The 23670-nt window shown below is 37.5% G+C and overlaps 1 protein-coding gene across 5 annotated transcripts in view; it reads left to right on the forward strand.

Annotated features, from left to right (window-relative positions):
* Positions 1-23670, forward strand: part of TOPBP1 (DNA topoisomerase II binding protein 1) — a 78661-nt gene that overhangs the window by 31744 nt on the left and 23247 nt on the right. For all 5 annotated transcript variants that reach the window (XM_028099181.1, XM_028099183.1, XM_028099185.1 and 2 more), the window contains 9 exons: positions 2676-2887; positions 4132-4418; positions 11840-12013; positions 12104-12213; positions 16890-17013; positions 17582-17728; positions 17847-17949; positions 20093-20285; positions 21848-22068. In XM_028099181.1, the coding sequence (XP_027954982.1) occupies positions 2676-2887; positions 4132-4418; positions 11840-12013; positions 12104-12213; positions 16890-17013; positions 17582-17728; positions 17847-17949; positions 20093-20285; positions 21848-22068 (1571 nt within the window). The remainder of the gene's footprint in view (positions 1-2675; positions 2888-4131; positions 4419-11839; positions 12014-12103; positions 12214-16889; positions 17014-17581; positions 17729-17846; positions 17950-20092; positions 20286-21847; positions 22069-23670) is intronic.

Below are 23670 nucleotides of genomic sequence, written 5' to 3' on the forward strand. Positions count from 1 at the left end.
GACGGCCCCCTCAAGGGCATCCTGGGGTACACTGAGGACCAGGTTGTCTCCTGCGACTTTAACAGTGACACCACCCACTCCTCCACCTTCGATGCCGGGGCAGGCATTGCTCTCAACAACCACTTTCTCAAGCTCATTTCCTGGTATGACAATAAATTTGGCTACAGCAACCGGATAGTGGACCTTATGGTCTACATGGCCTCCAAGGAGTAAGAGCCCCCTGGACCACCAGCCCCAGCAAGAGCAAGAGGAAGAGAGAGGCCCTCAGCTGCTGGGGAGTTCCTGCCCCAACTTATCCCCCAAAACACTGAGAATCTCCCGACCTCCACCGTTTCCATCCCAGGCCCCCTGAAGAAGGGGAGGGGCTTGGGGAAGCCTACCTTGTCATGTACCATCAATAAAATATACTGTACCCAGCCAAAAAAAAAAAAAAAAAGAATAACATGTTAAACTATAGCACAGAAATGCAGTTAGCAAAATCCAGACTCTGAGATAACTTTGTTATAAATAATACAGTGTCTTCAACAAATATGTATTAAGGGGAAGGGAAAGAGGACGGAGCCTATAAGCTAAAAGACAAAAAAACCCAAAAAACTGTAGTTTTTAAGAATGCACTATGTGATAAAGGTAAGGAAGTGATTGCCACAAATACCCAAATAGTGGCTACTACTAAGAAGGGAGGTATGGAGGGGTTGTAATTGAGCAAGAGACACATTGGAGAGGTTCTGGAGTGGCTGGCAAGATTCTGTCATCTGATGTAGGTGGTAGATACAAGGGTTTTCACTTAATAATAATTCACTAAATTTTATATTTCCATTTTCGCTGTCTTCTGTATTTGAATTATACTAAACAATAAAAAGCTTTTTGAAAAAAACTGAAGTTGCAGAAAATCTAGAAAGTAATGATAGCAAAAGTATGACACCCAAGTTCCAGGGGTTAAACTAAAGCAGTGCTTAGGGAAAAATTTAGTAAAGTGGCTTTTAATAAGTATCAATAAAGTGGCAAATTAATATACAGAAATCATTGACCTTCATACAACCAGTTAGAAAAGCTAATGAAAACTAAGTTTCAATGAGAGATAAAATACTTACCAACAGGTTTAACAGGAAACTTGGAAGAGCTACAGAAGCTTATAAAATGCTATTAAGGGAACAGTAGAAAAGATATCCATGTTCTTGAAAAGAAGATTATAAAGTTTCTGTTGTTCAGTCCCCTACATTAATGTATAAATTTAACATCCCAGTTAAAATGCCATCCAGATTTTTTAGGGAGGGCAACAAGCAAACTAAATTCTTGAATTCATAAGAAAAGGTTAGCAAGCAGAAAAATCATGAAAATTCCAAAATAGAATAGTTATTTAAATATATTTTGTAAAACCTCACTAAATAACAGTGTGGCTTTAATAAGTTGCAGAAAGTTCAGTGAACGAGCAGAAAGTCTAGAAATAGACCAAATACAAACAGGAATTTAGTGTATGATAAAAATGATATTCCGGGATGCCTTGGGTGGTGATTCAGTCAGTTAAGCATCTCCCTTCGGCTCAGGTCATAATCTCAGGGTCCTGGAATCGAGCCCCACATGGGGCTCCCTGCTCAGCGGGGAGTCTGCCTCTCCCCCCTCCCCCCCACTTGTGCTCTCTCTCTCAGATAAAATCTTTATTAAAAAAAGTGATATTCCAAGTCATTGAAGAAGAGAGATGGCTTATTCAGTAAATAGGATTCAATAAAGTTAGAGCCATATCTCATACAAAATAAGTACCAAATGGATCAGTGAGTTAAATGTGAAAAATGAAACCATGAAAGTGCTAGCAAAAATGTGGGAGATTTAAAGAATCTTGAAAGTGGGAACTAGAGCATAAAACCCAGAAGCTGTTTTAAAAAAAAATTCTGTTTATATGTCAAGTGGTGGACTTCTCTTTTCTGTCCCCATGTTCTCTGTGTTTAATAAATATTCTGTGATTTTGAACAAGTCACTTAATTGTATCTTTTCCCAGGTATCTTTACGATTGTAAAAGGGACGCCTGGGTGGCTCAGTCACTTAAGCGTCTGCCTTGGGCTCAGGTCATGATTATGTGGTCTTGGGATCGAGCCCCACATCGGGCTCTTTGTTCAGCGGGGAGTCTGCTTCTCCCTCTGCCTCCTCTGCCTGCCGCTCCCCGTTTGTGCGCACACATGTGCGTATGCTCTCTCTCTCTCTCTCTCTCTCTCTCACAAATAAAATCTTTAAAAAAAAAACAATATTTTGTAAAATACTGGTATTTCACAAATATTAAGGGTATCAAATGAGATTATGTCTGAAAATGCTTTGGGAAGACATAGTGGGCTAGAAAGATACAGTGTGTTATTCATACCCTTTCTGTGCTCCCTGGCTATTCCATGCCTCCTTTTGGGAAGAAGGGCCAAGGTGGGTAGGTGATGACTAATTAAGGAGGTAATTTTCCTGGTTAGTTCTTGAAAGTCTAGGTTAATTTGCTTATGTTTTTATAAAAAGTTTTACTGTAGCAATACATTTTTATCTTTGAGTAAGCGTTTGTAAGAGGATTCGTAAATATCAACTTTTTATCAGCGAGTATTATATGTAGAACTCTTAACAACAGTTGTATTAGAAACTTCCTTCTTAGCTTGCTCACTAGTTGTGTATATGACCGTTTGCTTTTATTTAAATATAATTTTCAGCGTTCAAGAATTCTTTGTTCGCAAATCCAATGCAAAGAAAGGCATGTTTGCCAGTACACATCTTGTATTGAAAGAACCAGGTGGATCTAAATATGAAGCTGCCAAGAAGTGGAATTTACCAGCAGTCACCACATCTTGGTTGTTGGAGACTGCTAGAATGGGAAAGAGAGCCAATGAAAGCCATTTTCTGATTGAAAAGTCAACTAAAGAAGGTTAATGCTTTTATTTTGTTCTTTTATATGTATTTTTACAATTTGATGGTTTCTGGAATATGAATGTGTCAAAGCTTGTTTTTAGACAAGGTCACTGATTTCTCCTTTTCACGTTGAGTGTTGTGCACCGCTGTTAAGCATTCCTTATTGGGTGGCAAAACAAACGTGTTCATAGCACAGATACTTAATTTTACCTGTTCTCTACTGCAGGCACTGTCTGAAAGCTGGAAGATACAAAATAATCTAGAAGCATTCTGGGGTCTCAGTGTTTGAAGTCTTACGATGTGAGCTAGGATCCCATTTATTGTTCCTTCTGTGGCTCACACTGACACACCATGTCAATCATGTGCTCTCGCTTCCTCTCATCTTTGGACTTCTGTGTCTTTTCTCTAGCGCACCTCATGCTTGCCTCTTTGTCCTTATCTTTCAGTTCTGGGAAGCCTTCCTTGACCCACCAACTATAGCCTTTGTCTTGCCAAAACTCCCTGCATTATCCCCTTTGAACCTTTGATCCCAGTGGTGTAATTCTAGTTTGCTTTCACATCTCCCTACTCAGTTACAGGCTCTGAAAGGGCAAAGAATATGCATGTCTTGTGCGTTATATATTTCCATTGTCTAGCATTGGACCTGGCATGGCATAGCCATCTATTAAGTGTTTTTGTTAAATGTTGAAAAAAGGCTGGTGGGAGGACACAGTACCCCCTCTTCTAAGATGATGGCATCCCTAGGCAAACTTCAGGGACAAGGCAGTAGCTTGGGAACAGCTCTCAGAGCCATTATTGCTTACCCAGACAGACTGGAAATTTTACAACTGAGGCAAAGTGACATTTAGGTCATATTAAAATTTCACTAAGAACTTTTTAAAAACTTCACTGTAGTTGTTAACTCAGAGTATATGTAATTGGGTTTGTTTTTTTTTTAACTGCCATTGACTAAGATGACACATATAATTGGCAAATCGTGAGGTTTATTAAAAATATTTCAAGCTACAATATGATGAAATAGGAAGTCTAATTTCATTCATTGTTTCAATTGTTATGCTTTGTCTAACTCAACATATTTTAATACATCATTTGGTTTGTTTCTTGGAAAGTAGGCATATAACTTTGTGACTTAAAGTGTACTTGAGAATTCACATGAAAACTAACAGTATGATATAAGAGTATCACTTTGTGTATGCCTCTTTAGAGATAAAAGATGACCTTAGTGGCTCACATTTGTTTCTTTTCATTTTAAATCTCTAGAACAAAGTTTGGAAACTGAAATAACAAACAGGGTGAATCTAAATCCAGATACTCTGGAGCATCCTGTTGCACAACTGGAAACTCACAGGAAAACAGCTGTTACACCTTTAGATATGAACCGCTTTCAGAGTAAAGCTTTCCGTGCTGTGATCTCACAACACACCAGACAGGTTTCAGTCTCCCCACCAGTGGGACAGCGACTTCAGAAGGAGCCCTCCTTACATCTGGATACACCATCAAAATTTCTGTCCAAGGACAAACTCTTCAAACCTTCCTTTGATGTGAAGGTAGGGTTTATAGAAAACAGTCCTGGAGTTAACCATTAACAATTCATAGTATATTAAAGTTAAAGCTCCAAATTCTGCATCACCTCTAAAGTTTGTGGTAGTAAGTTTTCCAGAGATACTGGCAGGTAGATTCATATTATCGCGTTCCATCATATACTTAGGGTTGAGATAACAGCTGGAGGTAAAATGGTGTGAAATCAGGACTGGGTTCAAGTCCCAGATCACGAACAGTATGACTCTGGACAGATCATTTAACATATCCAAGCATAGGCTTTTTCTTTTGTACAAAGAGGCTATCATTTGCTCTGAAAACTCAGATTTATCTTAAGGATCAAATGAAATGGTGTGATGAAATGATTTTATAAACTATGATATAAACCCATTGCTACTTATATTTTGATTCTAGCAGTACCCTCAGTGCTTTCCCTCCAAGAATGTGTCTATTATCACCTTATTTTGCAGTCATTTCCCTTGAAAAGATGGGTTAAGTCTGCATCTTTGTTTGATCTCCTGAGCACTGGAGGATGGCTCCTTTTCTGAGAAATTCATTCACAGATCAAGAGTTTATTTGTCAATAAATGGTTTCCTCTTATTCCCCAAAAATGATTTTCTTCACTATTCCTTTAGTAGCTGTTGGCCTTTCAAATGGCTATTAAAATCATTGTTGATGATTTTTTATCCATGAGCCTTTGCACAATTACTGTACTAATCATCTGTTGGAGTTCTGCTGATAGGGTATTAAGCAACATTCTGGACACCTGGGTGGCTCACTCGGTTAAGTGTCTGACTCTTGATCTCGGCTCAGGGCTTAATCTCAGGGTCTGGAGTTCAAGCACAGTGTTGGGCTCCATGCTGGGCATGGGGCCTACTTAAAAAAACATAAAGCAACATTCTAATAATTTTTACTGGTGTGTTTAGGAGTAGGTTTATAAAATTTACAGATTGTTCGTCTTCAGAAAATAAATATAAATTGATACTTTGGATAGTTCTCACCAAGCAAAACCTTTGCTCGAAAAAGTAACATTTGGTACTATCATTAACACTGATCATTATGCCTTAAGAAATAGAGAAAAATCACTGGTTTGAGAACAGATCTAGAATCAGGCTTCTGTTTTGCTTCTTGCTGTCTTTTAAGGCAGGTTAACCTCTTTGGGCTGGAGTTTATCTCTATCTGTAAAATCATGGAGTATATCTAGATGATCTCTAAGGTCTCTTAGCTCACAGACTCTTTGAATAGTAGATGAAATGATACTAGTAGGCAAGAAAAATAGAAATATTACCAGTCATTGACACCATTCTTCTTTAGATACCTTGCAGAAAGCTGATGGTTCTGAAATAGTCTCAGTGAAGGCACAAAACACATTTAAAAGTTTTATCATTTAGAGTCATAGTTTACTTAGCAGGGTTTTTCTTTTTTCTTTTTTTCCTTTCTTTTTGGGGGGCTGGTTTTGGGGGCTTTTTTTTTTTCCTTTTTGGTAATACATAAAATGGTACTTCATCTTACAATCAGTGGTTCTTCAAATTGATGTAATATGGTACATTGAATTTTTTACTCAACAGTAGGGCCCATGAAATAATCATAAAATTGAACACGTTAGGCCTCATATTTTAAAAATCTTCTATTTAATTTTTATTTGGCATACATCAGAAAAGTACAACAAATGTCCTGTAAATGTTAAAGTTAACAGCTGGAAGGCCACTGTACATGTTCAGAAAGAGATCATTGCCAGTGCCATAGAGCCTTCCTCATGCCTCTCCTTCATCACTGTTTCCTCCTTCCTTCCAGAGGTAACACTCCTGACTTCTAACACTAGTTTTATTATGCTTGGTTTTTTTTTTTTACTTTTAAACGTAGAATTATAATATATATTCTTCTTGAGCCTTTTTTTTGTTCAACCTGTTTGAAAGCTGTGTCCTTGTTCCTGTAACTTTAGTTCATTGGTTTCACTGCTGCATAATATTCCATTAAATGGGTATACCACAATTTACATACCCATTCTACTATTGATGAGCATTTAGATGGCTACTAGATTTTTGCTCTTACAAATCATGTAGACATTCTTGTGCATGTCTTTTGAAATATGTGTGTATGCATTTCTTTTTGGTATACGCCTAAAAGTGAAATTGCTGGGTCATATTTCAACTTTAGTAGAGACTAACTGTCAAAGTGGTTGTACCAGTTTATACTCCTACTCGTAATGTGTTGAGCACCCAGTGTCCCCCATCCTTGCCAACAAGGAATTATAAGTTGGGGTTTTGGTTTTAGGTTTTTGGTTTGTTTTTGTTTTTTTACTTTTCACTTGGAAATAATTTCTGACTTAAAAAAAGTTGCAAAATAAAAATATTAGAAGGAATACTCATATACCCTTTATTCAGAAATAGAATTTTCATTACTTTCCAGATGGAAAGGCTTTGTTTTGTTTTTAATTTCTTGTTTTATTACATTGTGATTAGAGTGTTGTTTGTAATATTTCTACTTCATAGAACTTACTGATCTTTGTGCCCTGATATATGATCAGGTTTTTTTTTAATTTTTTTTCAAAGATTTTATTTATTTATTTCAGAGAGAGAATGAGAGATAGAAAGCACGAGAGGGAAGAGGGTCAGAGGGAGAAGCAGACTCCCCGCTGAGCAGGAAGCCCGATGTGGGACTCGATCCCGGGACTCCAGGATCATGACCTGAGCCGAAGGCAGTCGCTTAACCAACTGAGCCGATCAGTTTTTGAGAACACTTCTTGATTTTTGAGAACATTTTATGAGAAGATGTATTCTCCAACATGGATAGTCTTTGCTACACACACACACACACACACACACACACACACACACACACACGATATGACTTACTGATTATGTTGTTTAGATCTTTTATATCCTTTCCTATTTTTTGTTCATTGAACTCCTACTAAGTGGTGTTTTCAAGTTTCCTAATGTGTGTTTCTGTTTCTTGCATCTCATGTGGTTTGCTATGTTAATTAGTGCATAGACATAACTATTAATGTAACTTGGAATATGTTCTTTTTCTCATTTAATACTTTTTGGCTTGAAGTCTACCTTCATACTATCTTGTGATTTTCATTTGCCTTATAATCCTGTGCATTCCTTCATTTTAGTCTTTGGGGATTGCTGTATTTTAAAGGTAGAATTGAGCATAGAATTGAGTTTTGCTTTATGAGCCATTTAAAAAATCTTTTTCTTTCAACCAGGCAACTTAGGCACATTCACATTTAATATGATTTATACTTGGTCTCATTTCTGTCATATATTGTAATTACTTTATGTTATCTATGTGTGTATGTTACATGTTTCTTCAGGTATCTGTTTTTCTTTTTTGTTTTTCCTTATTTAGGAAAGGGTTTGTTAGTTTTATTCTTATGGTGCCCTTAAACCCCCTTCTTACTTAACCTTTTGTCAGTTGTAAATGATGTTTTGACCCCTGCTGCTTCTGTTGCAGTCAGTAATCTTATTCTGTTTCTCCATTTTCTCTCTTCCACTGTTTTTAATTACATTTATCTACTTTGTCAGAAAATAAAATGTTTATATATTTTTTTTAGCCCATGGACCTCACCCTTGTTTAGTCTTAACTCTACAGTCAAATATGTGAAATGCTCACTGTCATTCCTTTGTGAAGTTTCCCCATCATCTGTTGGTAGGATGAAGTGCATCCTCTAGAATACTCGGGAAGGACACGTGTACAATATTTCCTGAGTTCTACACATTCAAAACCTTTACCAAGACCTGATTTTTCAACAGATTATTTGGATGTACTGTTCCTGATTTGCATTTTTTTGTTTCTTGAGTTTCCTGAAAATGCTAATCCACTGCTGCCTTTCTTTGTATATATTGTTTTTGAAAATTCTGATGCCAGTCTAATTGTGTTGTTTTTGTAAGTTAATTTCATCTTTTTTGCCTGAAGGCCATGTGGAGTTTTCTTTTATCTTTAAAATCTAATAATTTTACAAGGTTATGTCTAGATAATGATTGTTCTCCATCAGTTTTCCCTAGTACATGGCAGGTGTTTAAATGTTTGGAATTTGAATCCTCCTCCAAAATTTTGGTCTGAGAGATTAGAAGAAAGGAGCTGCCAATCAACTGAGTTGAATGGAACGGGTTGGGATCAGGGCCTCAGATCAAGAGTTTGTATTTTTGACACATAAAGTTTGAGATGCCTGTTAAGATATCCAAGTACTGTTGTCAAATAGGTAGTTACATACATAGCTTGAAGTTTGGGTAATGATCTGGGCTAGAGAAAGAAATTTGGGGATTCGAGTTTGTAGGTAATATTTAAAGCCATATGAGAATAGATGCCAAGTGAGCAGGAGAAGAGAAATGTCCAAGGAACACTCTGAGGGATTCACATTTAGAGGAAGAACCAGCAGGGGAGACTGAGAAGGAGCCACCAGTGAGGGAAGAGAAAGCCTAGAGATTGTCTTAGAGGCCACATAAGAAAATATTTGAGGAAGAATAGTTAATTGTGTCAGATGCTGCTGAAAGTCAAGAAAGGTCAGAACAGAAAATTGACCACTGGATGTAGCATTGTGGAGGTCACTGGTGATCTTAACAGGAAGTGTTTTGATGACATGGTGGAAGTGGAAGCCAGTATAGATTCATATGGGAATGTGAGAAGTTTATAGACATTGAATATAAACAGTGCATTTGAGGAATCTTACCTGTAAAGGGGAACCAAGAAATGGGGTGGTTGCTGTAGGGCATAGTAGAGTCAAAAGAAGGTTGTTTTATTTTCAAGATAGGACAGATAACTGTAGGGGAGCCTGAGTGGCTCAGTGCCTTCGGCTCAGGTCATGATCCCGGGGTCCTGGCATCGGGCCATCAGGCTCCCTTGCTCAGCGGAGAGCCTGCTTCTCCCTCTCCCAAAGCACTCCCCCCTGCTTGTGCTCTCTCTCTCTGCCAAATAAATACATAAAATCTTAAAAAAAAAAAGAAAAGAAAAGAAATAACTGTATGCCAGTATGGCCAGTCTAGTAGAGATCCAGTTGATGTAGACAAGAGGGGAGAATTGCTGAAACCACATCCCTTGAGTTGTGAGTGAGGTTGGGATCTAATGCTTAAGTGGGGGAAATACCAGAAAGGAAGCAATGTGAATGGAACAGGTGCAGAAAGCAGGTAGCTGTGTTATGCGAGGTTGATTTTTTTTGTTTGAAGAATCTTTTTAAATGCTATATAGGAATCTTTGAAAAACTTTAGCAAATAGAAAGTCTTTCCATATTCTCACAAAGAAGGTTAAACATTGTAAAGATCTATAAAGGTAATATAAATCCTATTAAAAATGCAAGCAAAAATAGTATTAAAAATCTGAAAAGAGGGACGCCTGGGTGGCTTAGTTGGTTAAGCATCTGCCTTTGGCTCGGGTCGTGATCCCAGGGTCCTGAGATCGATCCCCACGTTGGGCTTCCTGCTTGGCGGGGAGTCTGCTTCTCCCTCTCCCTCTCCCCCAGCTCTCTCTCTCTCTCCCTCACTCTCTCAAATAAATAAAATCTTAAAAGGATAATCGAGGGTAGGCAGTAGCCCTACTAGTTATTCAAGCATTGTATGAAGTTGCAGTAATTGAAGCAGTGTGTCATTACATGAGTACTCCTATTAATACACAGGATTACACCCCATAGATAGGAGAATGTATTATATGATAAAGGTGGCATTCAAATCAGGCAACTGGGTAACCATCTGAGAAAACGGGATGAAAACTCACCCCTTACATGAGAATAAATTTCAGAGGATTAGATATTTAAATACAAGAAATAAAGGCATAAAAATAATAGAATAGGCCATGAAAGAGTAAGTTTGTTTTTCAATAATCCCAGCATTAGGAAGGCCTTTTTTTTTTTTTTTTTAAGATTTTATTTATTTTTTTGACAGAGCACAAGCAGGGAGAGCAGCAGGCAGAGGGAGAAGCAGGCTCCCTGCTGAGCCAGGAGCCAGATGTGGGGCTCAATCCGAGGATCCTGGGATCATGACCTGAGCTGAAGGCAGACGCTTAACTGAGCCACCCAGGCGCCCCAAGGAAGACCTTTCTAACTATAACATATACCTCAAAAGAAATAAAAGGTTCATATGAATCTGACAGCATTAAAAAATTCTCCACATTCAGCCCCAGATTTTATAAATGTGCAATAAAAGTATTTAAAAATTCTCCATGGCAAAAATTTGACAACAAATTGGGAACAAATATATGTATATCTCAATGGATATGTATACATACAAACTCATACAAATATATTCAGGCAAGTGAATAAAAAAAAAGCCAAAGCGGGATACCTGGGTGGCTCAGTCCGTTAAGCATCTGACTCTGGATTTCAGCTCAGGTCATGATCTCAGGGTTGTGGGATCGAGCCCTGCGCCTGGCTTGTGCTCAGCTCGTAGTCTGCTTGAGATTCTCCCTCTGCCCTTCCCCCTGCACTCTCACTCTCTAAATAAATAAATAAATAAATAAAATCTTTAAAAAAAAAAAAGCAATGGGGAAAAAATGGGCAAAAGTTAGGAAGAGATAGCTGTCACAAAAAAATAGAAGTATTATACATGCATAAAGATGTTTAATCTCGTTTAGTAGAAAAGAGTGGGAAAGCATACAGTTAAATTTTTTTAACCTATCAGATGGGCAAAAAAAAAATCTGATTACCCACTGTGCTATCAAACATGTTGGGAAACACTCTAATGCTTTGCTTGTGAGAATGTCAACATTGTTACATAAATTTTGCTTAAATGTTTCCCTTTATCCTTACATGTGCAAAATGGTGTGTGTACAAGGTAGTTGGTTGCATCATTATACTTGCAAAAGATTGTTAACCTAAATATTCATCAGTTGAGCAGTGGTAAATACAGTCAGCTGTGTGCATGGAGTACTATACAGATGGAAAAGAGGAGCAGCAGTGTCCTGGGTAACAGTGATCCCTTCTCATGAGGGAACTGTGGGTGGCTTGGGAACAGGAATGTATTTTGTCCTTTTGAGGATTTTTCACAATTCTCAGTACAGCCAACTTACTAATCTTACAGTTCAGATCTTGCTCGTATCCATCCTTGCTTGTTTCCTTCCATGTTTATTGTTTGTTCATTTTGCTTTTTGGTGTCCTTAATTTTAACTGCACCTCCCACTCTAAGGTTCAGCCAAATATGGTGAGTACAGCTGAAAATGTAAGCATTTGCTGGACAGTATGAAGTTTTTTTTCTTTATTATGTTCAGATGCAGATAATATTTCATTCTTTTTGTTGTTTGGAGGAAAACTGGAGGAGGCTAAAGCTGTAATCCAGTTAATTTTGAGGATTCTCTCTCTGACCTCTCCCTTTTCTCTTTCCTGTACTGTTGACCTTCCTGTTCCCTACTGTCCCCTCTTCCCTTCTGTCCTTTCCAATCCTCTTCCTCCTCCTCTTCTTTCTCGCCCTCTCTCTCTCCCCTGACATACATACAGGATGCACTTGCAGCCTTGGAAACTCCAGGAGGTCCTAGCCAGCAGAAAAGGAAACTGAGTACGCCACTTTCAGAAGTCATTGTCAGAAACTTGAAACTTGCTTTGGCAAATAGCTCTCGAAATGCTGTTGCTCTGTCTGCCAGCCCTCCACTGAAGGATGCCCAATCGGAGAAGGTAGAATTAGATCTCTTATTAAAGGCAAGTTGTAGATAAAATATTTCAAACAATAATAGTTGATCTGTTTCTTTTCTTTCCTATGGACAGGAAGAAACCCCCAAGCCACTTCACAAGGTAGTGGTATGTGTGAGTAAGAAACTCAGTAAGAAGCAGGGTGAACTGAATGGGATTGCAGCGTCTCTGGGAGCAGATTACAGGTAGTTGACACATCTTTCTGTTTTGGTACTGATATTATCTACACATATAGGAAAACCTAAAGCTATTGTGAGCATCCACAAAGGACCATTTATTTTGCCTTTTAGCATGTCATATTGTCTGCGGTATCTCCAGTTGATTTTTCGTTTACTACATCCTTGAAAAATACTCACTCCCATTATCAGTTCACGTTGCTATGTGTATTTTTTAGGGTATGTGCAACCAATATTTGAGAACCTATTTTGTGCCACTCACTATTCTAGAAACTTAGAAACTTGGGTTCCATGAATTACGAGTACAAGAAGAATCTTTGCCTAATACATTCAGTAAAAGATTCATGGCACATTCACTCATATGAGATACGAGGTGTGAGATTAAGCGTATTTGTACCTTAGTGAGTTTCAGAGTAGAGCCCTCCTGTGAGCAGTGCTGCAGCCCTCCAGGAATCAAATGGTCTTTTTTGTTTTTTGTTTTTTGTTTTTTAAAGATTTTATTTATTTATTTGAGAGAGAGAGAATGAGAGCTAGAGAGCACGAGAGGGAAGAGGGTCAGGGGGAGAAGCAGATGCCCTGCTGAGCAGGGAGCCCGATGTGGGACTCGATCCCAGGACTCCAGGATCATGACCCGAGCCGAAGGCAGTCGCTTAACCAACTGAGCCACTCAGGCACCCCTCAAATGGTCTTTTTTGTAGCATGGTGTAATTTCTATTCATTTTCACTACTTTAGAGGTATAGATTATCAGATCTGCCCTCCACCTGACAGCCATGCTAGAGACAGCCTCTAGCATAGATGGTATGTGTGCCAGGGATTGAGAGAGCCTTACCCATGCCAGCCAGTCTTGAGTCCATCGTACTCCACTGTCGGCAGTGCTAGGTTTCTTAATCACTTGTATTCAACCATTTGTAGATAGCATAATGACTGGTTCTATAAGTAACAGACAGTTTGAGAAATACGTTTGGCTTTATCTTCACCTTTGGTAAGTGTTACTTTGGTTAGCTTTCTATTTGATAAATTAGATCAGGAGAATAAAAATAAAATGTATCTGAGATAGTTATAAGCATCTTAATGTGTTTAATGTATCTGTTTTAGAAAAGCTTTACTTGTTAGAACTAATGTTTGTATTACCTGTTTTGTATCTACTATATGATTACATATTATTATATTCATATTACCTTTTACCAGTTGCTGAGCTCTTAGTATGAGCCAAGCTTTATCTCATTTCATTCTCACAAGAGTCCTTTGAGGGTCTGTATATTTGTCAAAGTTGAGTGCTTTATTGTATATTCTCTTTGCATGTGGACTTGATGTAAGACATAAAAGGAACCTATAGAACTTGAATTTTAATAAGACTTAAAATGCCAGTCCTCTCAGTGTGAAAAATAGAATCTGTTGCTGAAATTCCTAAATAAGATTTAACTGATTGAAAGTTTGCTTAAATCTGTTCCTTGGGGCGCCTGTGTGGTGCAGTCAGTTAAGTGTACATCTCTTGGCTTTGGCTCAGACTGTGATATCAGGGTCATGAGATTGAGCCCTCCGTCGGACTCTGCACTCAGCAAGGAGTCTGCTTAAGACTTTATCTCCCTCTCCCTCTGTCCCTCCACCCCCACCCCCAACTCGTGCACACGCTTACTCACTCTCTAAATAAATAAATCTTTAAAAAAATCTATTCCTGAAAGGGATTTCTCAGACTTGGTGAAGTCTCTACTTTAATATGTAGAGGTTACAATATTTATATGTTCATAGGGTAATCTGTTCTCAAATGAAACTGTCCCACTTATTCCCATCCATAAGCTAGAACCTGAGCATCCTGAAGAGATCATCTGACACTGCCTCCCACTTCCTACAGTTAAACATCTAGGCCAGATCTCCTCAGCATGTCATAGCATTACCTCTTCTAAAAGGATTTCACAAATATAACAACTACTTTTTTTTTTTAATTAGGTGCCACGCCCAATGTGGAGCCCAGTACAGGGCTTGAACTCATTACCCTGAGATTAAGACCTGAGCTGAGATCAGGAGTTGGACACTTAACCAACTGAGCCACCTAGGCACCCCATAACTTAACTACTTTATAATTTTAAAAAATGAAAGTCATCAGAAGGCACATAATCATAGAATTTGTTTAGTATGTAAATGCCTGTGCCTGATGACACTGGAAGAAAACAGAGTATTCATATGATTTTTTTTGTTTGTTTTTAGATTTTATTTATTCATGAGAGACAGAGAGAGAGGCAGAGGGAGAAGCAGGCTCCCAAGAAGCAGGGAGCCCGATGCAGGACTCGATCCCAGGACCCTGGGATCATGACCTGAGCTGAAGGCAGACACTTAACCATCTGAGCCACCCAGGCGCCCCAGAGTATTCATATGTTTACATACATATGTAAAATCACTTAAAATGCTGCAGCCACAAGGCTGAAACAGATACAGAGACTCAGATACCATGAGCAGCGTTTCTGTCAGTAACAGGACTTCACCAAGAGTTGTTCACAATCTGGCAAAGTTACAGATTAAGCAAAGTATAGTCTTCCATCAGTTGCTTAGTAGTTGGATGTTCGATACATTAGTGTATATTTAAACTGAAAAAATAAAAACTCACTTGTGTTTATAAGTAAAACAGGCCTCAGATTATTATAAACAAACTTTTTTTTTTTTAACCTCTGAATTTGTGTCAGGACATTAGAAAATCATGCAAGATACGGGATAATTGTATGTATAACTCTTCCTCAGAATTTCTAGTATCCCTTGACCTTACTAAATGCTTGTACCACCCCTCATCATATAAACACATTATTTTAACAACCAAAATCACTCCCACAAATTTACAAAATAGCTTGTAAGGTAACAATTTTGCTGAAAGCACTGATCTAGACCAGAAGATCAGCCATCTGTTTTTCTAAGTGAGGTTTTATTGGAACACAGCCATGCCTATTAGTTTACATATTATCTATGGCTGCTTTCATACAAGGCAAGAGTTGAGTAGTTTTAACTTTTTACGTTTACAACAACTTTTTGCCCTGCAAAGCCTAAAATATTTATCATCTGGCCTTGTAAGAAAAAATTTGCTAATTCCTGATCTAAACCTTTTAGGAGCATTGACAGTCTGTCATTAAAGGATCTCGGAGGACTGAAACTCACATTTTCCATATTATTGCAGTGAGGCATGAAGCAAGATGAATCGGGCAGAAGTGTTCCTCTTATTTTTTTAATTATCTTTATAATTTATTTAAGTTTGTATTGTTTTCCCTAACAGAAGTAGAAACAACTATTAGACTAACGACTAAATTAGGCAAGGTGTTCTTTACTATTATTTTGAAGGAAACACAGACAATAGAGTAGGAAATAGAGATGTTTATAATATAATTTAGAAGGAAATATGCCTTTTTAATTTGTTTAACTTGGCTATTTAGAAAGTAGAGTTATAAACTGAGTGTTGCTGGAGTGGTGGGGGTGGGAGGGATGGGGTGGCTGGGTGATAGACATTGGGTAGGGTATGTGCTATGGTGAGCGCTGTGAATTGTGCAAGACTGTTGAATCACAGATCTGTACTTCTGAAATAAATAATGCAACATATGTTAAGAAAAAAGAAAAAGAAGAAGATAGCAGGAGGGGAAGAATGAAGGGGAGTAAGTCGGAGGGGGAGACGAACCATGAGAGAAACTGAAAAACAAACTGAGGGTTCTAGAGGGGAGGAGGGTGGGGGGATGGGTTAGCCTGGTGATGGGGGAGGAGGGTGGGGGGATGGGTTAGCCTGGTGATGGGTATTAAAGAGGGTACGTTCTGTGTGGAGCACTGGGTGTTATGCACAAACAATCATGGAACACTACATCAAGAATTAATGATGTAATGTATGGTGATTAACATAACAATAAAAAATTAAAAAAATAGAAAATAGAGTTATTTCTTATTTAGGAAATGGAAAGTATGTTAAGTGTCCATAATGAGAAACCTATTTATTTTGGTGATTATATTCAGAAATAAAATTTTTCCTTTCTCTTGTTTTTACTTGATTTTAAGAAGGATAGTATATATTTTACAATTTTTAAATTATTTTCCTAGGTCAAGAAACTATTCCATGGGAAGAATCAAGAGATTGTAGGCTAATGTACTCATTAAGAGTATGGGTTTTGAAGTCAAAACTGGCTCTACCACTTACTGAATATCCTTAAATATGTTACTTAACGTTCAGTTTCCTTATCTGTAAAGTGGATATAATAATATCAGTGTGTTAGGATTGTTGAGAGGAATAGGTGAGATGTTGTGTAAAGTACATAGTTTATTATGGCACACAGAGGAAATGTACAATGACTAGTAACTGCCAATAACTGGAGGACAGATTGGATGCTTTGCCTATTTGATTGATTTTAAAATACCTTTATTGTTACTATAAAGTGATACTCATTGTAAAAAAAGAAAATTTAAACAATTCAAAAAAGTATAAAGAAGCAAGTAATATTTTTAAAGACTACCCTCCAGATCTCTGAACTTACATACCTAGAGATATATGTGTAAAATTTGACCCCCCACCCAAAAAAATGGAGCCTGTCATTTAATGTCCATGATTACTCTAGATAGTGAAAGTTTCGTGAAGGTGAATATATTCTGTTCGTAGAGAGCAATGATCATCTTAAACTCAGATATTTGTCTTAGTTATTTGTTTTTTAAAATTTGGTTGTTTCAGATGGAGTTTTGATGAAACGGTGACTCATTTCATTTATCAAGGCCGACCAAATGACACTAACCGAGAGTATAAATCTGTAAAAGAAAGAGGAGTACACATTGTTTCAGAACACTGGCTTTTAGAAGTAAGCAATACTTTTTTTCCTTCCCTCTCTATTAAATGAGAATGTACACAAACATTGTTTCAGGACACAAACCAGTTTCCATGTATGTAAACAAGTTTGGTAACCTTAGTTAACAGTGCACATTTCATTTCTTTGGCATTAAAAATTTAAGATCAGTCCCTAAATACTTGCGTTTTTAATGGGTACTCTTTCTGATTTCTCTGATTCTTTTCCCTAATTAAAAATGATGTGAAAGATAATATAGTAATTTAAGGAGAATTAATTTAGCATGCCAATGCAGTTTAGAACTGTTTTCTTTCTGGGTATTCCCAGGACTATGAATGATATCTTGGCAAAAGCATAGGAATGAGTTAGATCTTACTCTTCAGCGTACATGACATTAAAATTAGAACAATTTAGTCATTTGTATGATGGTATGTTTCAGTGTCACCTACTTTTGCAAAATTTTAATTCTGCAAACTTCTGCTGTCTTAGGACATAATGTATTGGTTGTCCTTATTCTACTTAACGTAATTTATTCACTAAGATGTTTTTCAGTCCTGTTTTAAAGCATGCCATTATATTGCAGTGTGCGCAAGAGTATAAACATCTTCCTGAATCTCTTTATCCACATACTTACAATCCCAAAATGAGCTTGGATATCAGTACAGTGCAAGATGGCAGACTCTCTAATAGTCGACTACTCTCAGCAGATTCAACAACAAAGGATGATGAGGTAGATAATATGGATAACACATTTACCTCCTCCTTAAGCTGAATGTATAATCATACAGTGCTGTGAAACTTTATGCAGTGACTTGGTTTAAGAAATTGTAACTTTCTTCCTTGAATAGCCAAATCATTTGCCTATAGAAGAAAACGATATAGACAGTATAACCACCAGTAATAAAGAATCAGCAACATCAAATGGAGATGGAAGGAATGACTCTAAAGGAGGTAAAATATTTTAAATTACAAAAAAATTTTGTTTACAAATATATATCTTTCATACAGAATGCTTCCTTTGCTTGGAAAAACAAAGTTGTTTTCTGTGTCTCTATAAAGCATATATTTGAGGATTGAATTGAAGTTCCATGCCAATCATTAAGTAATAATATGCAAAGCTTTAGTGATTTACAAGTGTGAAACTTATGAAATCTGTGGAACTAGGTATTTTACAGAGGTAGTGTGATACAGCCCTATTTTGTTAAAGGTAAGTGGAATTGATGGTTTTGTAAAAATTTGTTCTTTGGTTCAGTTCTTTCCAGTAACTTTCAAAAAGCTTTAGTATATGTATAATATATTTTGACATATGCACATGGTTTAAAGGTATGGAAGGATGCATGAAGAGTTTCTCCCACTCTTCCAATGTTTTTAGTTGCTTATGTGTCCTACAGTTTTATGCATACACAATCGATCATAAATACATATGTTCTCTTCTGCACTTTTTTTAAAAAAATATAAAGGGTGGACATACTATATATGCTGTTTTATACTTTGATCTTTATCTTTTTGCTTAATAGTTCAACTTGTGCAGTGTTTCATATTGGTACATGAGCTTCTTTGGTCTTTTTCTTTCTTTTTTTTTTTTCCCAACTGTATAGTATTCATTGTGTTGACCAAGAAGAAGAGGCTGTAAAGCAACCAAAAGCTATTATTTGGGGTTTTCAGGATTGCGGGTGATATAGTTCACTGAAACTCCTTATTGCAAGCAGGGAGGACAAGCTTATATAGGCAAAAACCCCACAAGGTTATGTAACTTGTTTTGAAAGAAATATAATTGGTGTTGTCAGAGTTTTTTTTTTTTAAACATTTTATTTATTTGAGAGAGAGCACAAGCCGGAGGAAGGGCAGAGGGAGAGGGAGAAGCAGGCTCCCCACTGAGCAGGGAGCCAGATGCGGGGCTCCATCCCAGGACCCTGGGATCATGACCTGAGCTGAAGGCAGACACTTAACCAGCTGAGCTACCCAGGTGCCCCTGATGCTGTCAGAGTTTAAACTGATACAAGAGGGTGCCTGGGTGGCTCAGTTGGTTAAGCAACTGCCTTCAGCTCAGGTCATGATACCAGAGTCCTGGGATCGAGTCCCACATCAGGCTCCCAGCTCAGCAGGGAGCGTGGTTCTCCCTCTGACCCTCTCCCCTCTCATGCTGTTTCTCTCTCTCTAATAAATAAATAAAATCTTTAAAATAAAATAAATAAATAAATAAATAAATAAAATAAATGGATACAAGATTATTATTTGGCTAACAGGTCATACCTCTTTTTCAGTCCAAAATAGAAGGATATGTTCTAGGAGGTGGTGGAGTTGGCAATTGACAAGTCACAGTTGACAGCAGTTAATAGTTCATGGTGTTCTGGGAACTGAAACAGGAGACTGTGCGTAGGCCCTACTTTCTCAGCGTCCTTTGACTGTTTTAAGTGACTCTTAGCAGTGCTTCATTTTGAATCTTCTTTTCACAATTGTATGAATGGCCATTTAATCAGTCCCTTTTATGGGCATCCAGGTTCTGATTTCTTGCTATTACAAAGAGTACTGCAGTGAATAAATTTGTATCTATATATGTCCTATTTTTAATGGATTAATATTTTCTATTTTCCATACTCATTTTACCCTACTTACTGGAGCTTTCCTTATGACTTACCTAATTAGTTAGTCCCACTCAGTTCATTCCAAAAATGTTTATTTAGTACCATTGTGTTTAATCTACAAGGAAACCAAAAATAAATATATTGTGGTCTGTTTTCAAGGACCACAGGGGAAAATCACATATGTTAATTTCTGTAATGTACCTCAGAGTGTGGTACATAACACAGGAGAGGGTCAGAAGCAGGCAGGGGGCTCTACAAAAGGGATAATCACCAGGTCTTAGCAGTGTGTCTTAGTAGAGCTTCTTGATTTTTTTCGTACACAGTCGTCCTGGTAAGGACTGCCTTTATGTTCTGAATATTCCTAGTCTTAGTACATTACTATAGCCTGTAGTAAGTATTCAGTAAATGTCAAGTGAATAAATTTGTGTTCAACCAGATCTAGACAAAACAGTTAATGTGAATGAGATGCTATAAAAAAGAAACAATTGGTGTATTTTTGTGTTTTCAAGCTCTGACACAGACCTTGGAGATGAGAGAAAACTTTCAAAAGCAGCTGCAGGAGATAATGTCTGCAACATCAATAGTGAAACCCCAAGGACAGAGGGCTTCCCTTTCAAGAAGTGGTTGTAACAGTGCTTCTTCAACCCCTGATAGCACTCGCTCTGCCCGCAGTGGGCGAAGTAGAGTCCTGGAGGCACTGAGGTATGTACCCGTCACTGATGGCAAAAAGGAGTGACTCGGTGACTTGAGAGGAGGGTAGCTCATTCTTTAGCTTCCTGCTGGCTCAGTTCCACGAGTTAAGCCTAATTTTGCACCTTTCCTGGGGTGGGGGTGTGGCAATCAGTAAAGAAAAAGATTAGAATATCAGGACCAGGAAAAGGGTTATACTACTGGGCTTTATTTAGCCCAAAGTATATATATTATATACTGCTTATGTGGCCTTTTACTGGCTAGCTTTTCCTTCCTCCCTAGCTTTTTTTCCTTCCGTCCCTTGTTCCAAGCTGTTCTAGAATTCTTACTTTGGGGTAGGAAGCAGACAAAGCTTTATTCCATACCAAGCAACTGCTTTGACATTGTGGTGTGATTAATATTTTTTGTAACCTCCCCTGAGAAGAAAATGATTTTAGGATCCACTTTGCCTCATTTGAAATGGATTCAATGGGTAATTCTCTCTGTTCTGTCATGTTAGTATAAATAATATTAGTTCTAAATTAGTTATTTCTTATTAAAACTAGGTGTATTTTGTATTCTCTTTACAAATTTATCTTCTAGAAAAGGTGATTACAGATCTCAGTGTGATATGATTCAAGTTCAGTAGTATAACTTCATCTTTTTCCTGATAGAAGAATCTCCAGTTGTATGACGAGTATTAGGGAACTTCTATCTTGAATTGATTGATAGAACTATGCATCTGTCTTAAGCTACCTATATATTTCATGAGGCCAATTCTATATTTGCATGCTGAGTGAAAGTGGCTTTTTGTTTAATATACTTCAGATCATGTGTTGTCATTACAGAGAGCCTAACTCTTGTGCCAAGTCAGAGTAGATAAATAAACTCAGAATAAAAGGCTATCTTCCTTGTATTTGAGGCAAATGAACACTGGGGGTACCATGAGCTTTGGTAAAATATATTTGTTAAGATTCCACTTATATGTATATACATAGAAGGAAAATAGTTGAAATTATATTTACTCTAGTGGAATTGTTAAAATTATGACATAAAACACTTCACTCTAGTTCAGTATATGGCTGGTCTATCTTGGACTCTGGGAGGTTTGGTTACCAAGAGCCAAAGGGACCTTCTTTTAAGGCAGCTTTTATAATACCCTTTTATAGTACTAATTATAGTTCTTATTATTTCAAGTGATAAAAATACATGTACTCATAAGTAAAGTTTTCTAAACTTTACCATGTTTCCCTAAGCCTGTATAATTAAGAGAAATTCCATTTTTAAATATAGCAATCATTTTGGAATTTTAAAATAATTTCTTGACAGTAAACTTTCCCTTTTGAAGTTTTAAATAAGTGGACATTTCATCAAAATAGATGTTTTCTAAATATTTTGTAAGTTTCTGGAAGAAATATTTTGAAGAGAAAAAAATGTCCCAAAGTGCATTTACTCAATATTTTGAGGTAGCTTACTCCTTGCTAGATGGTGGGCATATAGTGAGCCTCAAAATTGCAGTCTAACTTAATGGAATTTATGAGTGTAGGTTTTGTTATAGTTATCTGTTTATTAAAATTGTCACTTTTATTCCTTAGGCAATCGCGTCAAATAGTTCCTGATGTCAACACAGAGCCCTCCCAGAATGAACAGATCATTTGGGATGACCCGACAGCCAGGGAGGAGAGAGCAAGGCTTGCCAGCAATCTGCAGTGGCCTAGTTGTCCCACACAGTATTCTGAGCTTCAGGTTGACATTAAAAAATTGGAGGATTCTCCTTCCCAGGAGCCTTTACATGATTCAGAAATTGCTAAACAGGGTAATGAGAAGAACTCTGTTTGCATTAAGTACATGTTGACTTCTTAAAAATAGATAAGCACATTGCGGTTCTCTGAATTACACATACAAACAAAAAACTTACTAGATATTTCTGATTTTGGTTTAAATGAAAGAGAAAAATTATAAATTGAAGTAACTTATCAGTAAAATTGAAAAATATATTTTGGTTCTTAAATTTGGAAAAGGAGGCTTGGGCAGTTTTTTCCAGACTTAGTTTTCACTATTGTTCTTCCTGACATTCTCCTCCTTTGTACATTTCTATCATTAATATTTGTTTTCTTCCCAGTCATCTAGTTTTCATCTGTCTTCTAAATTCCACCCAGTAGGTACCTACATTTCTTCTTTTTTTCTTTAATTTTTATTGTTATGTTAATCACCATACATTACATCATTAGTTCTTGATGTAGTTTTGATCATGATTAGTTCGTGATTCATTGTTTATGCATAACACCCAGTGCTCCACGCAGAATGTGCCCTCTTTAATACCCATCACCAGGCTAACCCATCCCCCCACCCCTCTCCCCTCTAGAACCCTCAGTTTGTTTTTCAGAGTCCATCGTCTCTCATGGTTCGTCTCCCCCTCCGATTTACTCCCCTTCATTCTTCCCCTCCTGCTATCTTCGTCTTGTTTTTTCTTAACATATATTGCATTATTTGTTTCAGAAGTACAGATCTGTGATTCAACAGTCTTGCACAATTCACAGCATTCACCATAGCACATACCCTCCCCAGTGTCTATCACCCAGCCACTCCGTCCCTCCCACCCCCCCACCACTCCAGCAACCCTCAGTTTGTTTCCTGAGATTAAGAATTCCTCATATCAGTGAGGTCATATGATACATGTCTTTCTTTGATTGACTTATTTCATTCAGCATAACACCCTCAAGTTTCATCCACGTCATTGCAAATGGCAAGATCTCATTCCTTTTGATGGCTGCATAATACTCCATTGTGTATATATTATTCCATTGTGTATATATACCACATCTTCTTTATCCATTCATCTGTCGATGGACATCTTGGCTCTTTCCAGTAGTGCAATTCCTGGATCGTAGGGTAGCTCTATTTTCAACTGTTTGAGGAACCTCCATACTGTTTTCCAGAGGGGTTGCACCAGCTTGCATTCCCACCAACAGTGTAGGAGGGTTCCCCTTTCTCCACATCCCCGCCAACATCTGTCGTTTCCTGACTTGTTAATTTTAGCCATTCTGACGGGTGTGAGGTGGTATCTCATTGAGGTTTTGATTTGGCTTTCCCTGATGCCGAGCGATGTTGAACACTTTTTCATGTATCTGTTGGCCATTTGGATGTCTTCTTTGGAAAAATGTCTGTTCATGGCTTCTGCCCATTTCTTGATTGGATTATTTGTTCTTTGGCTGTTGAGTTTGAGAAGTTCTTTATAGATTTTGGATACTAGCCCTTTATTTGATATGTCATTTGCAAATATTTTCTCCCATTCTGTCGGTTGTCTTTTAGTTTTGTGGACTGTTTCTTTTGCTGTGCAAAAGCTTTTTATCTTGATGAAATCCCAATAGTTCATTTTTGCCCTTGCTTCCCTTGCCTTTGGCGATGTTTCTAGGAA

Source organism: Eumetopias jubatus, unplaced genomic scaffold (genome assembly GCF_037043125.1).
Source record: "Eumetopias jubatus isolate StellerSeaLion01/CBP00866 unplaced genomic scaffold, mEumJub1_p1.0 scaffold_1, whole genome shotgun sequence".
NCBI classification, from domain to species: Eukaryota; Metazoa; Chordata; class Mammalia; order Carnivora; family Otariidae; genus Eumetopias; species Eumetopias jubatus.